The sequence below is a fragment of the Hyperolius riggenbachi genome, chromosome 8 (assembly GCF_040937935.1).
Source record: "Hyperolius riggenbachi isolate aHypRig1 chromosome 8, aHypRig1.pri, whole genome shotgun sequence".
Taxonomy (NCBI): domain Eukaryota; kingdom Metazoa; phylum Chordata; class Amphibia; order Anura; family Hyperoliidae; genus Hyperolius; species Hyperolius riggenbachi.
In genome coordinates, this window is record NC_090653.1 from 158,673,884 (window position 1) to 158,687,536 (window position 13,653).

General features: G+C 42.6%; 1 protein-coding gene across 3 annotated transcripts in view; it reads left to right on the forward strand.

Annotated features, from left to right (window-relative positions):
- MED12 (mediator complex subunit 12) overlaps nt 1-13,653 on the forward strand; it is a 118,279-nt gene that overhangs the window by 95,959 nt on the left and 8,667 nt on the right. The window contains exons 32-42 of one of the 3 annotated variants that reach the window (XM_068247605.1): nt 85-174; nt 1,981-2,090; nt 3,231-3,366; nt 3,463-3,624; nt 5,464-5,835; nt 10,542-10,686; nt 10,815-11,008; nt 11,123-11,200; nt 12,502-12,728; nt 12,809-12,956; nt 13,049-13,219. In XM_068247605.1, the coding sequence (XP_068103706.1) occupies nt 85-174; nt 1,981-2,090; nt 3,231-3,366; nt 3,463-3,624; nt 5,464-5,835; nt 10,542-10,686; nt 10,815-11,008; nt 11,123-11,200; nt 12,502-12,728; nt 12,809-12,956; nt 13,049-13,219 (1,833 nt within the window). Of the gene's footprint in view, nt 1-84; nt 175-1,980; nt 2,091-3,230; nt 3,367-3,462; nt 3,625-5,463; nt 5,836-10,541; nt 10,687-10,814; nt 11,009-11,122; nt 11,201-12,501; nt 12,729-12,808; nt 12,957-13,042; nt 13,220-13,653 lie in introns of all 3 variants that reach the window. The other 2 variants (XM_068247603.1, XM_068247604.1) reach the window with 2 other exon arrangements.

Consider the following 13,653-nt stretch of genomic DNA (forward strand, 5'->3'; position numbering starts at 1 on the left):
ATGAACAGCTTCAAGGTAATTGAACTAAAAAAATAAAACAAAAGTAAGTTGCTCATTCTATAGCTCTTGTTCACTTATTTTCAGATTGTCAGTAACTGGCGAGAAGATCAGTATCAAGATGACTGTAAAACTCCCCAGCTGTTACATGATGTGTTGAAGCTCAGGCTCAATTTGGTGAGTGTTGTCACAAGATGGTGTTATGCAGTGCATGATGTTTTCTTATAAAAGCTGATAATGTAGTTACATAGTTTTTCAATAGCATCGAGGCAGCTTTAAAGGGACTCCGAGCAGTGCAGAAACTATGGAAAGATGCATATCATTTTAAAGCTCTCTTTCTCCTCTTTCCAATGATATATAAACCGCCGCCATACGCCTTTTAGTTTTCGCTATTTTCGCGATTGAAATTGCCGCGGCTGCGATTTCAATCGCGAAAATAAAGAAAACTAAAAGGCGTATAGCGACGATGTAGGTGTCGCCAGAAAGAGGAGAAAGAGAGCTTTAAAATGATATGCATCTTTCCATAGTTACTTGTATTACACAGGACGACACTTTCCCCAGTGTCAGCAGCTCCATTCAGCAGAAAAAGTCGGCCTGTGTAATACAATGTAACTATGGAAAGATGGATATCATTTTAAAGCTCTCTTTCTCCTCTTTCTGGCGACACCTAAATCGTTGCCCTACGCCTTTTAGTTTTCTTTATTTTCGCGATTGAAATTGCGGCCGCGGCAATTTCAATCGCGAAAATAGCGAAAACTAAAAGGCGTAGGGTGGTGGTTTATATATCATTGGAAAGAGGAGAAAGAGAGCTTTAAAATGATATGCATCTTTCCATAGTTACTGCACTGCTCGGAGTCCCTTTAAGATGTCATCTTTTATGATGTTACACTGCTCTTTTTTACTTACCAGTTCTGAATAGGATTTTGTAGGGTGAGAACCTTAACTACTTCACACCTAGACCTGGTTTTAGCTGTGCCCCTATTAAATCAGCAATAACTTCATCACTACTTTATGAAAAAAACTAACCTTATCACTACTTATGACTAGATAGATAGATAGATAGATAGATAGATAGATAGATAGATAGATAGATAGATAGATAGATAGATAGATAGATAGATAGATAGATAGATAGATAGATGATAGATAATTTTTGGGAGGGACAAAGTAGACGACTTTTGGATGCTTCTTTTCCCCCGGGAATGATCTTATTTCCTAAGCATTTTTAAAGCAAAAAGAAATTTTCCACCTATTTTTTTTATAAGAAAAAGGACTACCATAGATAATAAACACTATTTAAGTTACTCTTTTTCACATTTATTACAAACTTTAATGTTGTTGCTACTACAATGTATGGTCGTAATATTCAATTTTGAAATAAAGGTATATTTTTCTGCATTATGTAGTTTTTTCCTAGTACTGCAATGATAAAAACATGTCTAAAGGTAAACTGGGGAAATAAAAGGTTTGTAGAAAGCGTAATTAGTTGCTTTATTATGTAGGGGTGTGGTTTAAAAAGTGAGCCGGGTTAAAGGAGGTGGCTAAACAGTATTTACAGAGAACATCCAGGGCTATCAAAATATAGGTTGTTTTTAAGGTTCAGACTCTTTTCGTTTTCCTGACATTTGATCATAATTTTGAAAATTCCAGGGTTTTTTTTGGTTTGTTTTTTTTAATGATAGATTAAATTTGTCCCTACCTCTTTTTATGTGACATAGGTCCAAGCTATAAGGCACATTAACATTTATTCTACAACTCATTTCGATTAAAATCAGGTCACATATACTTCATTTGACAGTAACGTAGCTTAGACACTATGGGCCCCAGTGCAAGTTTACATTGCACCCCCCCAACATTTTTAATGTAATGTTTAAAGCTACTAAAATAAAGTGTATTTAAGTGATAATACCACTTTGTGCAGCACAATAAAAGTTTTTGTATGTTTTCTTACCTCTTTTCCTCTCTTACTCTTTTCTTCCCCAGGTGGGTGGAATGTTTGACACCGTTCAGCGCAGTACTCAGCAAACCACAGAGTGGGCGGTGCTACTTCTGGACATAATAAGCAGCGGCACTGTAGACATGCAGTCTAACAAGTAATTTACCTTTCTCAATATTTTTCAACTCACAGAAGTGTTATACTTAATGGATACAATGTACTTTCCCTGGCATTCCCCCAGCCCCCGGAAATCTTTGTGTCCCTCGCCAAAGCTTTGCTCTCAGAGAGTCTCCAGGGGTCCCCTCCAGGTCGGCGGGCTATGCGCATGCATGTGAAGTACTGCGCCTGCGCAGGACATTTTCGACTATGGGAGCGCGAGCGGACTAGCTGCGCATGTGCTGAGGCTGCCACATCCCCACTCTGGTCCTCTGCTGCTGCCCAGGATCCTCCAGCTGATCGGGGCTGCAGTCCTCTTCTGGCACGAGCGCAGCTGGGCCTGTCAGTAGCATGGAGCCTCAGGCGCTCCTCTTCAAGCCCCACCCCTGATCAGATTACTGACAAGGCCTTGTCAGTAATCTTTGGAGGGTCCACAAGCAGCAATGGGGGTCTGGAGGATGCCATGGGAAGCCTTATTAGGATCTAGACGCTTCTCTCTGCTTAGGTAAGTATGTGATTTTGCACGTAAGCTTCGGCTCAGGCAAGCATTAACCCTCTTCGCAATTTTTGTTCACTGGTTTCTAGATGTCATTATAATATGTTTACTGCATATCTAATGTTGCGTTGTTGTGTAAAATGTTGCATGTGTCTTTTATGTTCTTAATAGTTCCCATCATGCAATTGAACTTAAAGAGGAACTCCACTGAAAATAATGTAATAAAAAAGGGCTTCATTTTTACACTAATTATGTATAAATGATTGTCAGTATTTGCCCATTGTAAAATATTTTAAACCCCTGATTTACATTCTGACATTTTATTACATGGTGACATTTTTACTATTGGCAGGTGATATAGCTGCTGCATGCTTTTTTGGCAGTTGTAAACAGCTATTTCCCACAATGTAACAAGGTTCACAGACAGGAAACTGCCAGGAGTACCACGGTCCTCAGAGTTTCTGGTGGGAAGGGTTTCACCACAATATCAGTCATACAGCGCCCCCTGATGGTCTGTTTGTGAAAAGGAATAGATTTCTCTGGTAAAAGGGGGTATCAGCTACTGCTTGGGATAAAGTTCAATTTTTGATCGGAGTTTCTCTTTAAATGTATCTGTTGATCTATCCTCTTCTCTTTGCTTTGCAGTGAGCTCTTTACCACTGTGCTGGACATGCTAAGTGTCCTGATTAATGGAACTTTGGCTGCTGATATGTCTAGCATTTCTCAGGGCAGCATGGAGGAGAACAAAAGGGCATATATGAACCTGGTAAAGAAGCTTAGGGTAAGCAATATTTGGTTTTTACACGTTGTTATTTTTCTTGTTCAGTCACCTTCTTTCAGTTTTTGCCTACATTGCACTCTTTGTTGTCTTTTGCAGAAGGAGTTAGGAGACCGCCAGTCGGAGAGTCTAGAAAAGGTGCGCCAGCTGTTGCCATTACCAAAGCAAACAAGGGATGTTATAACATGTGAACCTCAGGGATCTCTTATTGACACCAAAGGAAACAAGATTGCTGGCTTTGACTCAATCTTCAAAAAAGAGGTAAATTAGTGAGTCTTTTGAGTCTTAACTGCTCTATAGATAAAGTGATCCAGGATGGTAGAGCAGATCTTTAGTATTTTCAGAATTATGCCACTGATACCTCCCTTCACACCTTAAACACTTAGGGATTCCTGTTGTTAAAGTGTACCTGAGACAGGGGACTAAAATAAAATAATGTATACATACCTGGGGCTTCCTCCAGGCTTTTCATTACCTCGCTGTCCTCCCGGCCTGCCCCTATCCTCCGCTAGCCGGCCCGATAATTTCTCCAGTCGGGGCCAGTCAGCGCATGTGCGGTCCCTCTGTGTGTTAGTCCCCATTGCGCTCCTTACATCAGAGCACAAAAGAAGTGTGCCATGGACTAAACTGTTATTCTATTGGTCAGGGCTCAATGGAGAGTTTAGCTTGTCTAATTCACCCTCATCTCTGACTAATCACAAATGTAATTTGATCTTGTGTCAGCTCAGGAATAACAGCAGCCTCGGTAGAGACGCTAATTTGTAAACACAGGATATTAACCCTGCTTTCCATGAAAGCAAGAAGTAGATACACTGGGGATTTATTGCAGGATTTCTATCAGCAGTTACAAATATGTTTTTTTAAAGGTTATTATGCTATTGCTTATCTTTTATAGCTGAGAGGAAGTTCTGAGTTCAGATCAGCTTTAAATCAGAACTAAAGTCAAAGAAAACAGCCCCATGTATAGAAACATTTTTTATGTAAATGTTACCCTTTTTGATGACAATTTTACAAATATGGGATTATGGAAATATTGGGCTAGTCATCTGCAGCATGGTTTTCAGTATTAGTTCTGCTTAAATTGATGGTGAAGCTGAATGCTAAGCAGCCTTATAACCATGCCCGTGATACTGCTCTTACAAAATAAGGCTCATTTGTGCCCTGGTAGATTAATTTGTAGCTATTAAACATACTAGTAAAGATAACCAGTTACAGCTCATCATTCCTGAAGGGCCTGATGGTGATCAGGAGGGCAGAGCTGTTGCCGTGTCTCAATTAGTCTCATTTAACTTAAAGGACTTCCGATGCCAGACATATTAAACAGATTTTACTCACCCTGGGGCTTCTTCCAGCCCCTAGCGGCAGTCACAGTCCCTCGCCGCAGCCCCCATCCTCTGCGTTGTCTCGCTGGCCGTCGATAAAGATTGCGACCCCGCCAACAGGTCAGGTCTTCTGCGCCTGTGTGATGCCCACACGGACACGTAATCTGGAGCGTACCGCGCCTGTGCAGTAGTTGTGCACAGGCACAGTACGCACCAGATGACGTGGACGCGTTGTCACGAATGCAGTTGCAGAAGACCCAACCCACCGGCGGGATTGCAATCTTTATCGGCGGCCAGCGGGACAACGTGGAGGACTAGGGCGAGGGGCTGAGACTGCTGCTAGGGGCTGGAAGAAGCCCCCAGGGTGAGTAAAATCTGTTTAACTCTTCTTGCATCGGCAGTCCTTTAACCACTTTAAAACCACCAGTACGAGTTTCTACACTCCTGTGTTTACATAAATATAAACAAATAATAAACACTTGGCTCTGTTTCTATTTTTAGAACACACTGATTCTGCATCTCCATCTTGTGGCCAAAAAGTAAAACCACATCCAAATACCCTATTCTACACCTTCCCATAGAAAAATGAAATACATTTTCATTATTTTTAAAAACCCTTGGAGGTCAAGGAGTCAGTCGGACCCTATTTTGAAAAGTAATACCTCAGGCATGGTAATAAGGCTGCTTGGCATGCAGTCCTCTCATACTGTATGTTTGTTTTGTGTTCACTTAAGTTGATACAAAATATTTTGTTTTCCTCTTGTGGCTGTCTTTATAGGGGCTTCAAGTGTCCACAAAGCAGAAGATATCCCCTTGGGACCTGTTTGAGGGACTGAAACAGTCAGCCCCACTTTCATGGGGTTGGTTTGGAACTGTTCGGGTGGATAGACGTGTGTCTCGCATGGAGGAACAGCAGCGTTTACTGCTGTACCACACCCATCTGAAACCTAAGCCACGTACTTACTACTTGGAGCCTCTCTCCCTCCCACCTGAAGATGAAGAACCGGCCACTCCCACAAACAGTGAGCCCGACAAGAAGCTGAGTGAGCCGCTTAAAGTGGATAAGGGTGGCGGAAGTGGCACAGGGGCGAGCGAAGATCGGAAGAAGCCAAACAAGAAAAAGAAAAGACAGGCTGCAAACAAAACTGAGGTATGTTCCTTTGAAATGACATTCTTACTTCTGTGTTTGATGTTTGACAAGTACAGGTAGTCCCCTTCTTACCAACGACTTGAGATACAAAGTTGTCTTCATGTACAAAATATACAGTAATTTTTTATTATATACATACATGTTTTTAAATATTATAATATATATATTTTTTGTTCAATGACACATTCATTGAAGTATGCCAGAGCTGAAATCTATGAACTATTGACCCTTTTTATCTCTTTCCTGTCCTCAGAAGCCATTTTCTGCCAGGAAAGTGGTTTACAGTGGCTTGCAAAAGTATTCGGCCCCCTTGAAGTTTTCCACATTTTGTCACATTACTGCCACAAACATGAATCAATTTAATTGGAATTCCACGTGAAACACCAATACAAAGTGGTATACACGTGAGAAGTGGAACGAAAATCATACATGATTCCAAACATTTTTTACAAATCAATAACTGCAAAGTGGGGTGTGCATAATGATTCAGCCCCCTGAGTCAATACTTTGTAGAACCACCTTTTGCTGCAATTAGAGCTGCCAGTCTTTTAGGGTATGTCTCTACCAGCTTTGCACATCTAGAGACTGAAATCCTTGCCCATTCTTCTTTGCAAAACGGCTCCAGCTCAGTCAGATTAGATGGACAGTGTTTGTGAACAGCAGTTTTCAGATCTTGCCACAGATTTTGGATTGGATTTAGATCTGGACTTTGACTGGGTCATTCTAACACATGGATATGTTTTGTTTTAAACCATTTCATTGTTGCCCTGGCTTTATGTTTAGGGTCATTGTCCTGCTGGAAGGTGAACCTCCGCCCCAGTCTCAAGTCTTTTGCAGACTCCAAGAGGTTTTCTTCCAAGATTGCCCTGTATTTGGCTCCATCCATTTTTTCATCAACTCTGACCAGCTTCCCTGTCCCTGCTGAAGAGAAGGACCCCCAGAGCATGATACTGCAACCACCATATTTGACATATTTGCATTTTGGCCAAAAAGTTCAGTTTTGGTCTCATCTGACCAGAGCACCTTCTTCCACATGTTTGCTTTTTCCCCTACATGGCTTGTGGCAAACTGCAAATGGGACGTCTTATGCTTTTCTGTTAACAATTGCTTTCTTCTGGTCACTCTTCCATAAAGGCCAATTTTGTGCAGTGCACGACTTAATAGTTGTCCTATGGACAGATTCCCCCACCTAAGCTGTAGATCTCTGCAGCTGGTCCAGAGTCACCATGGGCCTCTTGACTGTATTTCTGATCAGCGCTCTCCCTGTTCGGCTTGTGAGTTTAGGTGGACGGCCTTGTCTTGGTAGTTTTACAGTTGTGCCATACTCCTTCCATTTCTGAATGATCGCTTGAACAGTGCTCCGTGGGATGTTCAAGGCTTTGGAAATCTTTTTGTAGCCTAAGCCTGCTTTAAATTTCTCAATAACTTTATCTCTGACCTGTCTGGTGTGTTCTTTGGACTTCATATTGTTGTTGCTCCCAATATTATCTTAGACAACCTCTGAGGCCCTCACAGAGCAGCTGTATTTGTGCTGACATTAGATTACACACAGGTGTACTCTATTTAGCCATTAGCACTCATCAGGCAATGTCTATGGGCAACTGACTGCACTCAGACCAAAGGGGGCTGAATTATTATGCACACCCCACTTTGCAGTTATTTATTTGTAAAAAAAATGTTTGGAATCATGTATGATTTTCGTTCCACTTCTAACGTGTACACCACTTTGTATTGGTCTTTCATGTGGAATTCCAATAACATTGATTCATGTTTGTGGCAGTAACGTGACAAAATGTGGAAAAGTTCAAGGGGGCCCGAATACGTTTGCAAGCCACTGTATAGTTGTCATTTCTTATCCGTGAGAGGCACACTGTAGTCACTTCCTGTCTGAGTCAGCCACTTACATACCTGATGTTTAACTTTCATGTAGAGAAAGAAAAAAAAAGGAACGGAGCCTAGCTATTTGTGTGCTTGGCACTGTACATACACCACTATCTCATCATGTAACATGTCACCTCAGGTATCCTTTAAAACACTTTAAAAGCACATCAACAATAATCAAACAGTTTATACTAAGTGTCCAAATCCAGAAAGTAAATCATTTTTCCACATTTCACCATGTTTAACACAGGACTCAACTTACAAACAAATAAACTTACAAACAATCTCCTGAAACAAAACCTGTTTCTAAGTAAGGGAACACCTGTAATAGTAAAGTGTATCACAAAGGCACAGTAAGTCACCATAAATCTATTGGTTCAGCAAAAGGAGCATTTGATTGGAATTACCTAGTCTGAGATTGTGGTGTCAGTACGTTGCTGCATCACAAAGTTGCAATCACAATCAAACTGGCTGATTTAAGCTGGCCATACACTGGCCCAATTTGCCGCCGTTTCGACAGCAGATTCGATCACTAGGATCGAATCTGCTGCCAATCGTTCGCGCTACACGCCGAATTTCGATCCATTTCGTCCGATCCCGTCGATTGCTCCCTGCGGAAAATTACCGTCGATCGCCCGCAGGTAGGGAGCGCGTCGCTAGCTGCGTTCGAGTGCCCGACGACCGACGCAATAGAGCGGCAATACATTACCTGCTCCGCCGGCGCGACTGTCCCCGGTCACCGCTGCTCCGTGTCCGCGCAGGTCTCCGGCATGCTTCAGTTCCTCCTGCCCGGCAGGAAGTTTAAACAGTAGAGGGCACTCTACTGTTTAAACTTCCTGCCGGGCAGGAAGAAGTGAAGCATGCCGGGGCCGGAGAGCGGAGACGGAGCAGCGGTGACCGGGGTGAGTCGTGCCGGCGGAGCAGGTAATTTATGCGTGTATGCGGGCGGGGGGAGCGGCGGCAGCACCACCACCACAACAGATTGTGAACGGTTTCAGGCTGAAATCGGTTCACAATCTGTTTGCAGCAAAGGTAGCCATACGATCCCTCTCTGATCAGATTCGATCAGAGGGGAATCTATCTGTTGGTCGAATCTGATGGCAAATCGACCAGTGTATGGCTACCTTTATAATATAAACTATCCTGATATTGAAGTCTGAAACCACTTGTCCAATAGTGCAGATGCTCATTGGTTATAATAAATAATGGCAACATTTATATAGTTTTTTTTTCCTGTCTGACTCAAAGCGATCGAGAGCTACAGAACTGGGCCATTCTGCAGTGTTAGGGAGTCTTGCTCAAGGACTCCTTACTGAATAGGAAGAGCCAAGATTGGAACCCTGGTCTCCTATGTCAGAGGCGGTGCCCTTAGCCAGTACACTATCCAGATAAACTTCCTGAGTAAGCTTTGTTGCCATACCGCCCTATTAGAAACTAGAGATTGAAAGCGTTTTTTGAAGATGAAGTTAACAATTCAAGTCTGTCTTTTTTTTTTTTAGGCTTGATTCCTACGGGAACAGTATGCGCTCAATCCATTTTGCACCCGCTCTGCGTCCTCTCGTCTGAAGCGATCGCCATTTACGTGTCTCTTCGCCCCTCAGCAGTCCCTCTCCACTCTGCCTGGAGGCTGGCAGAAGCATTAAGCTCTCCATAGGCTGCTTTAGACCAATTCTCCCTACCAACAGGGAGAATTGTCATTGGTCCACCATGAACCAATGAGAATTCTACCTGTTACTGAGGATTCCCATTGGTCTTTTGCAGCCCCTATGGTCATCCTTTTGCTTCTGCTGGCCACGAGGCTGTGTACCGGGACCGATCGGCTATATCCCGCTGATCCATTGCAGATTGACAAGTGTGAATGGCTCCTATTTATAAAATATGAGTCATTCACTGTCCGGTTTTCACTGTTAGTTTAGCGATGAGTGGAGAAAGGATAAAAAAATGTCCATTCTCTGATCAAGTGGGAACGCTGCCTCAATCATCAGCCTTTCTTTAATTAGCCTTTTTTTTCTGTCAGTTTACTTACAGGCAATGATTTCACACCTTATCAATAATAAACCACTTAAGCTATCTAATGTCAGTATATAAGTATCCTAATCCATTTCAGAAAACGTCACGTGCTTAAAGCTTTACAGCACATCTTCAGGTCCTGCCGGTGCCCAAAATAACATTTACATTTGTAGCTGGTAACAAATACAAAATAATGTCTGCAGAGTTTGGAAAATATGGAAGAATGTGATTGATTTAGTACATTCCCATTGGGGCCCATTGACACTAGTGCCCAGCATGCATGCAAATTCATTTCAAAAGGCTGTGATTCCCCGTCTGAATTTGTGTATGGGTAATTGCAAAAGAATCACACCAGTGGAAACGGGCCATAGCAGTTTGATGGTTATATAAAAAGACAGTAGCCCCTATGCAATGCACTTTTTCTCCCAGGTGATAATTTTTCATCTTCTCATTAAAATAACTTTTCAGCATTTCACAATTTAAAAAGTACCAAAAGTAATAGAAAAGGTACTGTCAAAATGATGTTGTCTATTTTCTTGCTTGCTGGGGGTTTAAATGCATCTTATTGACAAGGTGTGAAAATATCAACTTGGAGAAAACTAAGGAGAAAGAGTGAATTGCACATGGAGCAGTATGTCATTTTTTTTTTCCATGTTTCATCAAATTCTAATGTCTGATGCATAGACTTGTTCCACACAGGTGTGGTTTATTTGCTACTATAGGCCAGCTGTTAAAAAGGGCATACAGACTTTTGTTTTGGCTGATATTATTAGCACAGGAGAAGAGTTGTTTTACTTTTATTTTTTTTCCCTCAGGAATATCCACCTGGTGTAGGCCGCTCCATGCCTTATCAGATGGCAGTTCCCACAGACCTTCTGCATTCCCAAGGGACCGGACCAGTATCACGTCTGCCTTATGGAACTCAGAACATATATACCCAAAATCAGCCGCTACCTCCTGGTAAGTATGCAGCACTATACGTTAACTTATTTATTTTTTGGAAATCTTTACCTAACCATCCACCTCCCATTAATTCACATCACTGTGTCGTGTGCCTTTCTTCACTGCTGTTCTTTTTCTGACCTCAGGTGGACCACGTTTGGATACATATCGCCCCCCAGCTCGAATGAATATGGTGAAGGTGGTTCAGACTCGGCCTCCATATAGTAATGTACCACCCGGAGTGGGAGGGATGATGGACCCTTATAAGCCTATAATGTACAGGCAGCAGTCTCCAATTCCACAAGGGCAGCTATTAAGACAACATCTCCAGGCTAGGCTGGTATGTATACTTGTAAAGGCACTGTAAATACATTTCTGCAATGGCAGATGGCAGTCTTCCATACCTGCAGTTTAGATCCCTTTCTAATCTATTTATTTATTTATTTTTCCTCAGCAGGGACCGGGAATGATGGGCCAGCCTGTTCGACAGATGACACCTACACCTCCTTATGGTCCTATGCAGTCTTCCCAGGTATATCTAAATTAGACTTAATAAAATATTTTCTTTGTTTTCTGCGTTTGTTGTCTTCCAATTAATGATGTATATATTTACATTCTTAAAGCAAGATTAAACCCCCTAAATTTAAATTTTCTGACCTAATCTTAAATGCATAAAATCTGAAAGCATTCCTTGTGGGTAAAAACGTTTTAGTTCAATGCAGAGAGTAGTAACATTTCTACTGCTTATCTCTTCTAATTGTCAAACACACACACCACACACACCATCACCGTGTACGAGAGGAATCAGCGCCGGGAGACTTGGGCTCAAGATACAGTCGGTATATGGCTGATCCTGCTGCTGCACAAGTCCCAGCCGCATTAAATACTATTCCCTCTCCAGGCCGCGTTAAATACTATTCCCTCTCCAGGCCGCTATGAATAGTGGGGAATTATGTAATCCGGCTTCCAGCTATTGGAATGCGAATTACAGTGTTTTAAAAGTAACTTCAGCTCCGTTTTCTGACGGCGCCGAAGTTACTCTCTGTGCGCTGCTATAGCCGTAATGCCTATTACGGCCTATGGTGGCGCTGGCTGCGCCCAAATCGTCCTGCGCTGGATTCCTAGAGTCTGCCACCACCACCTCTCCTGAAATGCCTCAGCCGTTGCAGCGCAGATATGTCTTCACCAGAGGAGGGAGGGGCAACAGAGTGAGGAAGACAAAACTGAGAACTTGGGGCTGCTTCACACGTGCTTCTGCATGCTGTTTGCTGCTTCATTTCAGGCAGGCAATGAAAGCGACATTTAAATGGTTCGACTGCCTCTTCCATTCATGTGAATGGAAGCAGTTGTTTAAATGACTGAACCAGGTTTTTCCGTCATTTGTAAAAATTCCATGGTGGATCCTGTCATCTCATCTCACCCTGGACTTTATGCGTATTGTCAAGGATTGGCTACGTTCATCGGTTCCATGTTCCCTACGAGGTTCAGAATGGGATAAAACTAGGTGAATCGCCGTCAACGGTTGCCAAATTCGTTTTTTTGCTTGACAGCAGAAAAACATTTGACAGAGCTGCCGCAGCTGCTCCAGACACCCTTGTGAATTGGCCCTTATCCTGGTCACCAATAATTACTTTTGCCGGTTAGCACAGATGAGGAGAGTAGTATAAACTTTTACTGCTCTGCATAAAAAGTAGGTGTTTTTACACACAGGGAATACTTTCAAATGTTCTTTTATGTACCTAAGAGTAGGTAAGTTTTAGTTTAGGGAGTTTAATCCCACTTAAAATACACTTGTACCTTTAACCTTTTTTTTTTAAAATGTTTCTTGTCTAGGGTTACACAACGTACACTTCCCATGTGCCCATGCAACAGCATCCACCTCCCTCTCAGGCTGGTGGTTTGGTGCCCCCTGCCTATAGCGCCCCGCCTTACACTGGCGGCTCCCTTCCACCTTCTGGCGGTGCTCTCCTTGATCCCGTGCGTCAAATGCAACAGAGGCCAAGTGGCTACGTCCATCAACAGGCATCTGGTTACACTCACAATCCCCAAACTGGGCAGAGGTACTTGAAGGTTATAAGTTCCAGACCTTTACAAATCTGTACTACAGAGGCAGTATGTAATTTTTCTCATGTTTCATCAGATTCCAACATCAACAGATGCAGCAGGCCAATATGATGACTGGGATGGGTCACATGACGGCACAGACAGTAGCAGGGTCAGCGCGACCCACTCAAATGTTACCAGAACAGCAGCAACAACAGTATTTGAGGCAGCAACAATTGTTGCGGGTGAGTAAATGGTGTGTACATCTGTAATAAAAAGAATGTTCTTGTTTTTTGTTTTTTTTCATACATTTTTAAATTCTTCTGTTCAGCAGCAGCAACAGCAACAACAACAACAGCAGCAGCAGCAAGCTCAAGCCCCTCCACAGCCACAAGCTCCCCCTCAACCGCAGCCCCCACCCCAGCAGGTAGCAGCAGTGCCACAGGCCCAGACACAGGGACAGCCACCAGGACTGGGCATGCAGACATTGCCTCCCCAACAGCCTATGGTGAGTAACCAGTTCTTTGCGAACGCTTTGCAGCTGTTTTTCACCCACACTTCCTTGTACCCTTTTTTATGTTGCTGTATGCGCAGCAGTTTGAAATTATAAATCCTATCTACATATCCATGTTTATGATGGATAACACAGGTCTGCAAAAAAAAATGTTGAGAGCTGTTTTGGTCATTCCAGGCAATCATTGTTTTTAGGTGCGCTGAATCTGAAAACGACCTCCATTTTGTCATAGAACATCATGTTCCCTGACAGTTTAAGGCAATACCTCAAAATAAATGGAAATAGACTTATAAAATTTAAGTTTTCTTACAATTTTTTCATGAAAATCCTTATTTGAACTGAAATGAGTTCACCTACGTACATTAAACTCAATTCTTCTTCCCTGTGAGTCTCCTCTTGGTGCATTTATGCCTGTGAGTATCATCTGT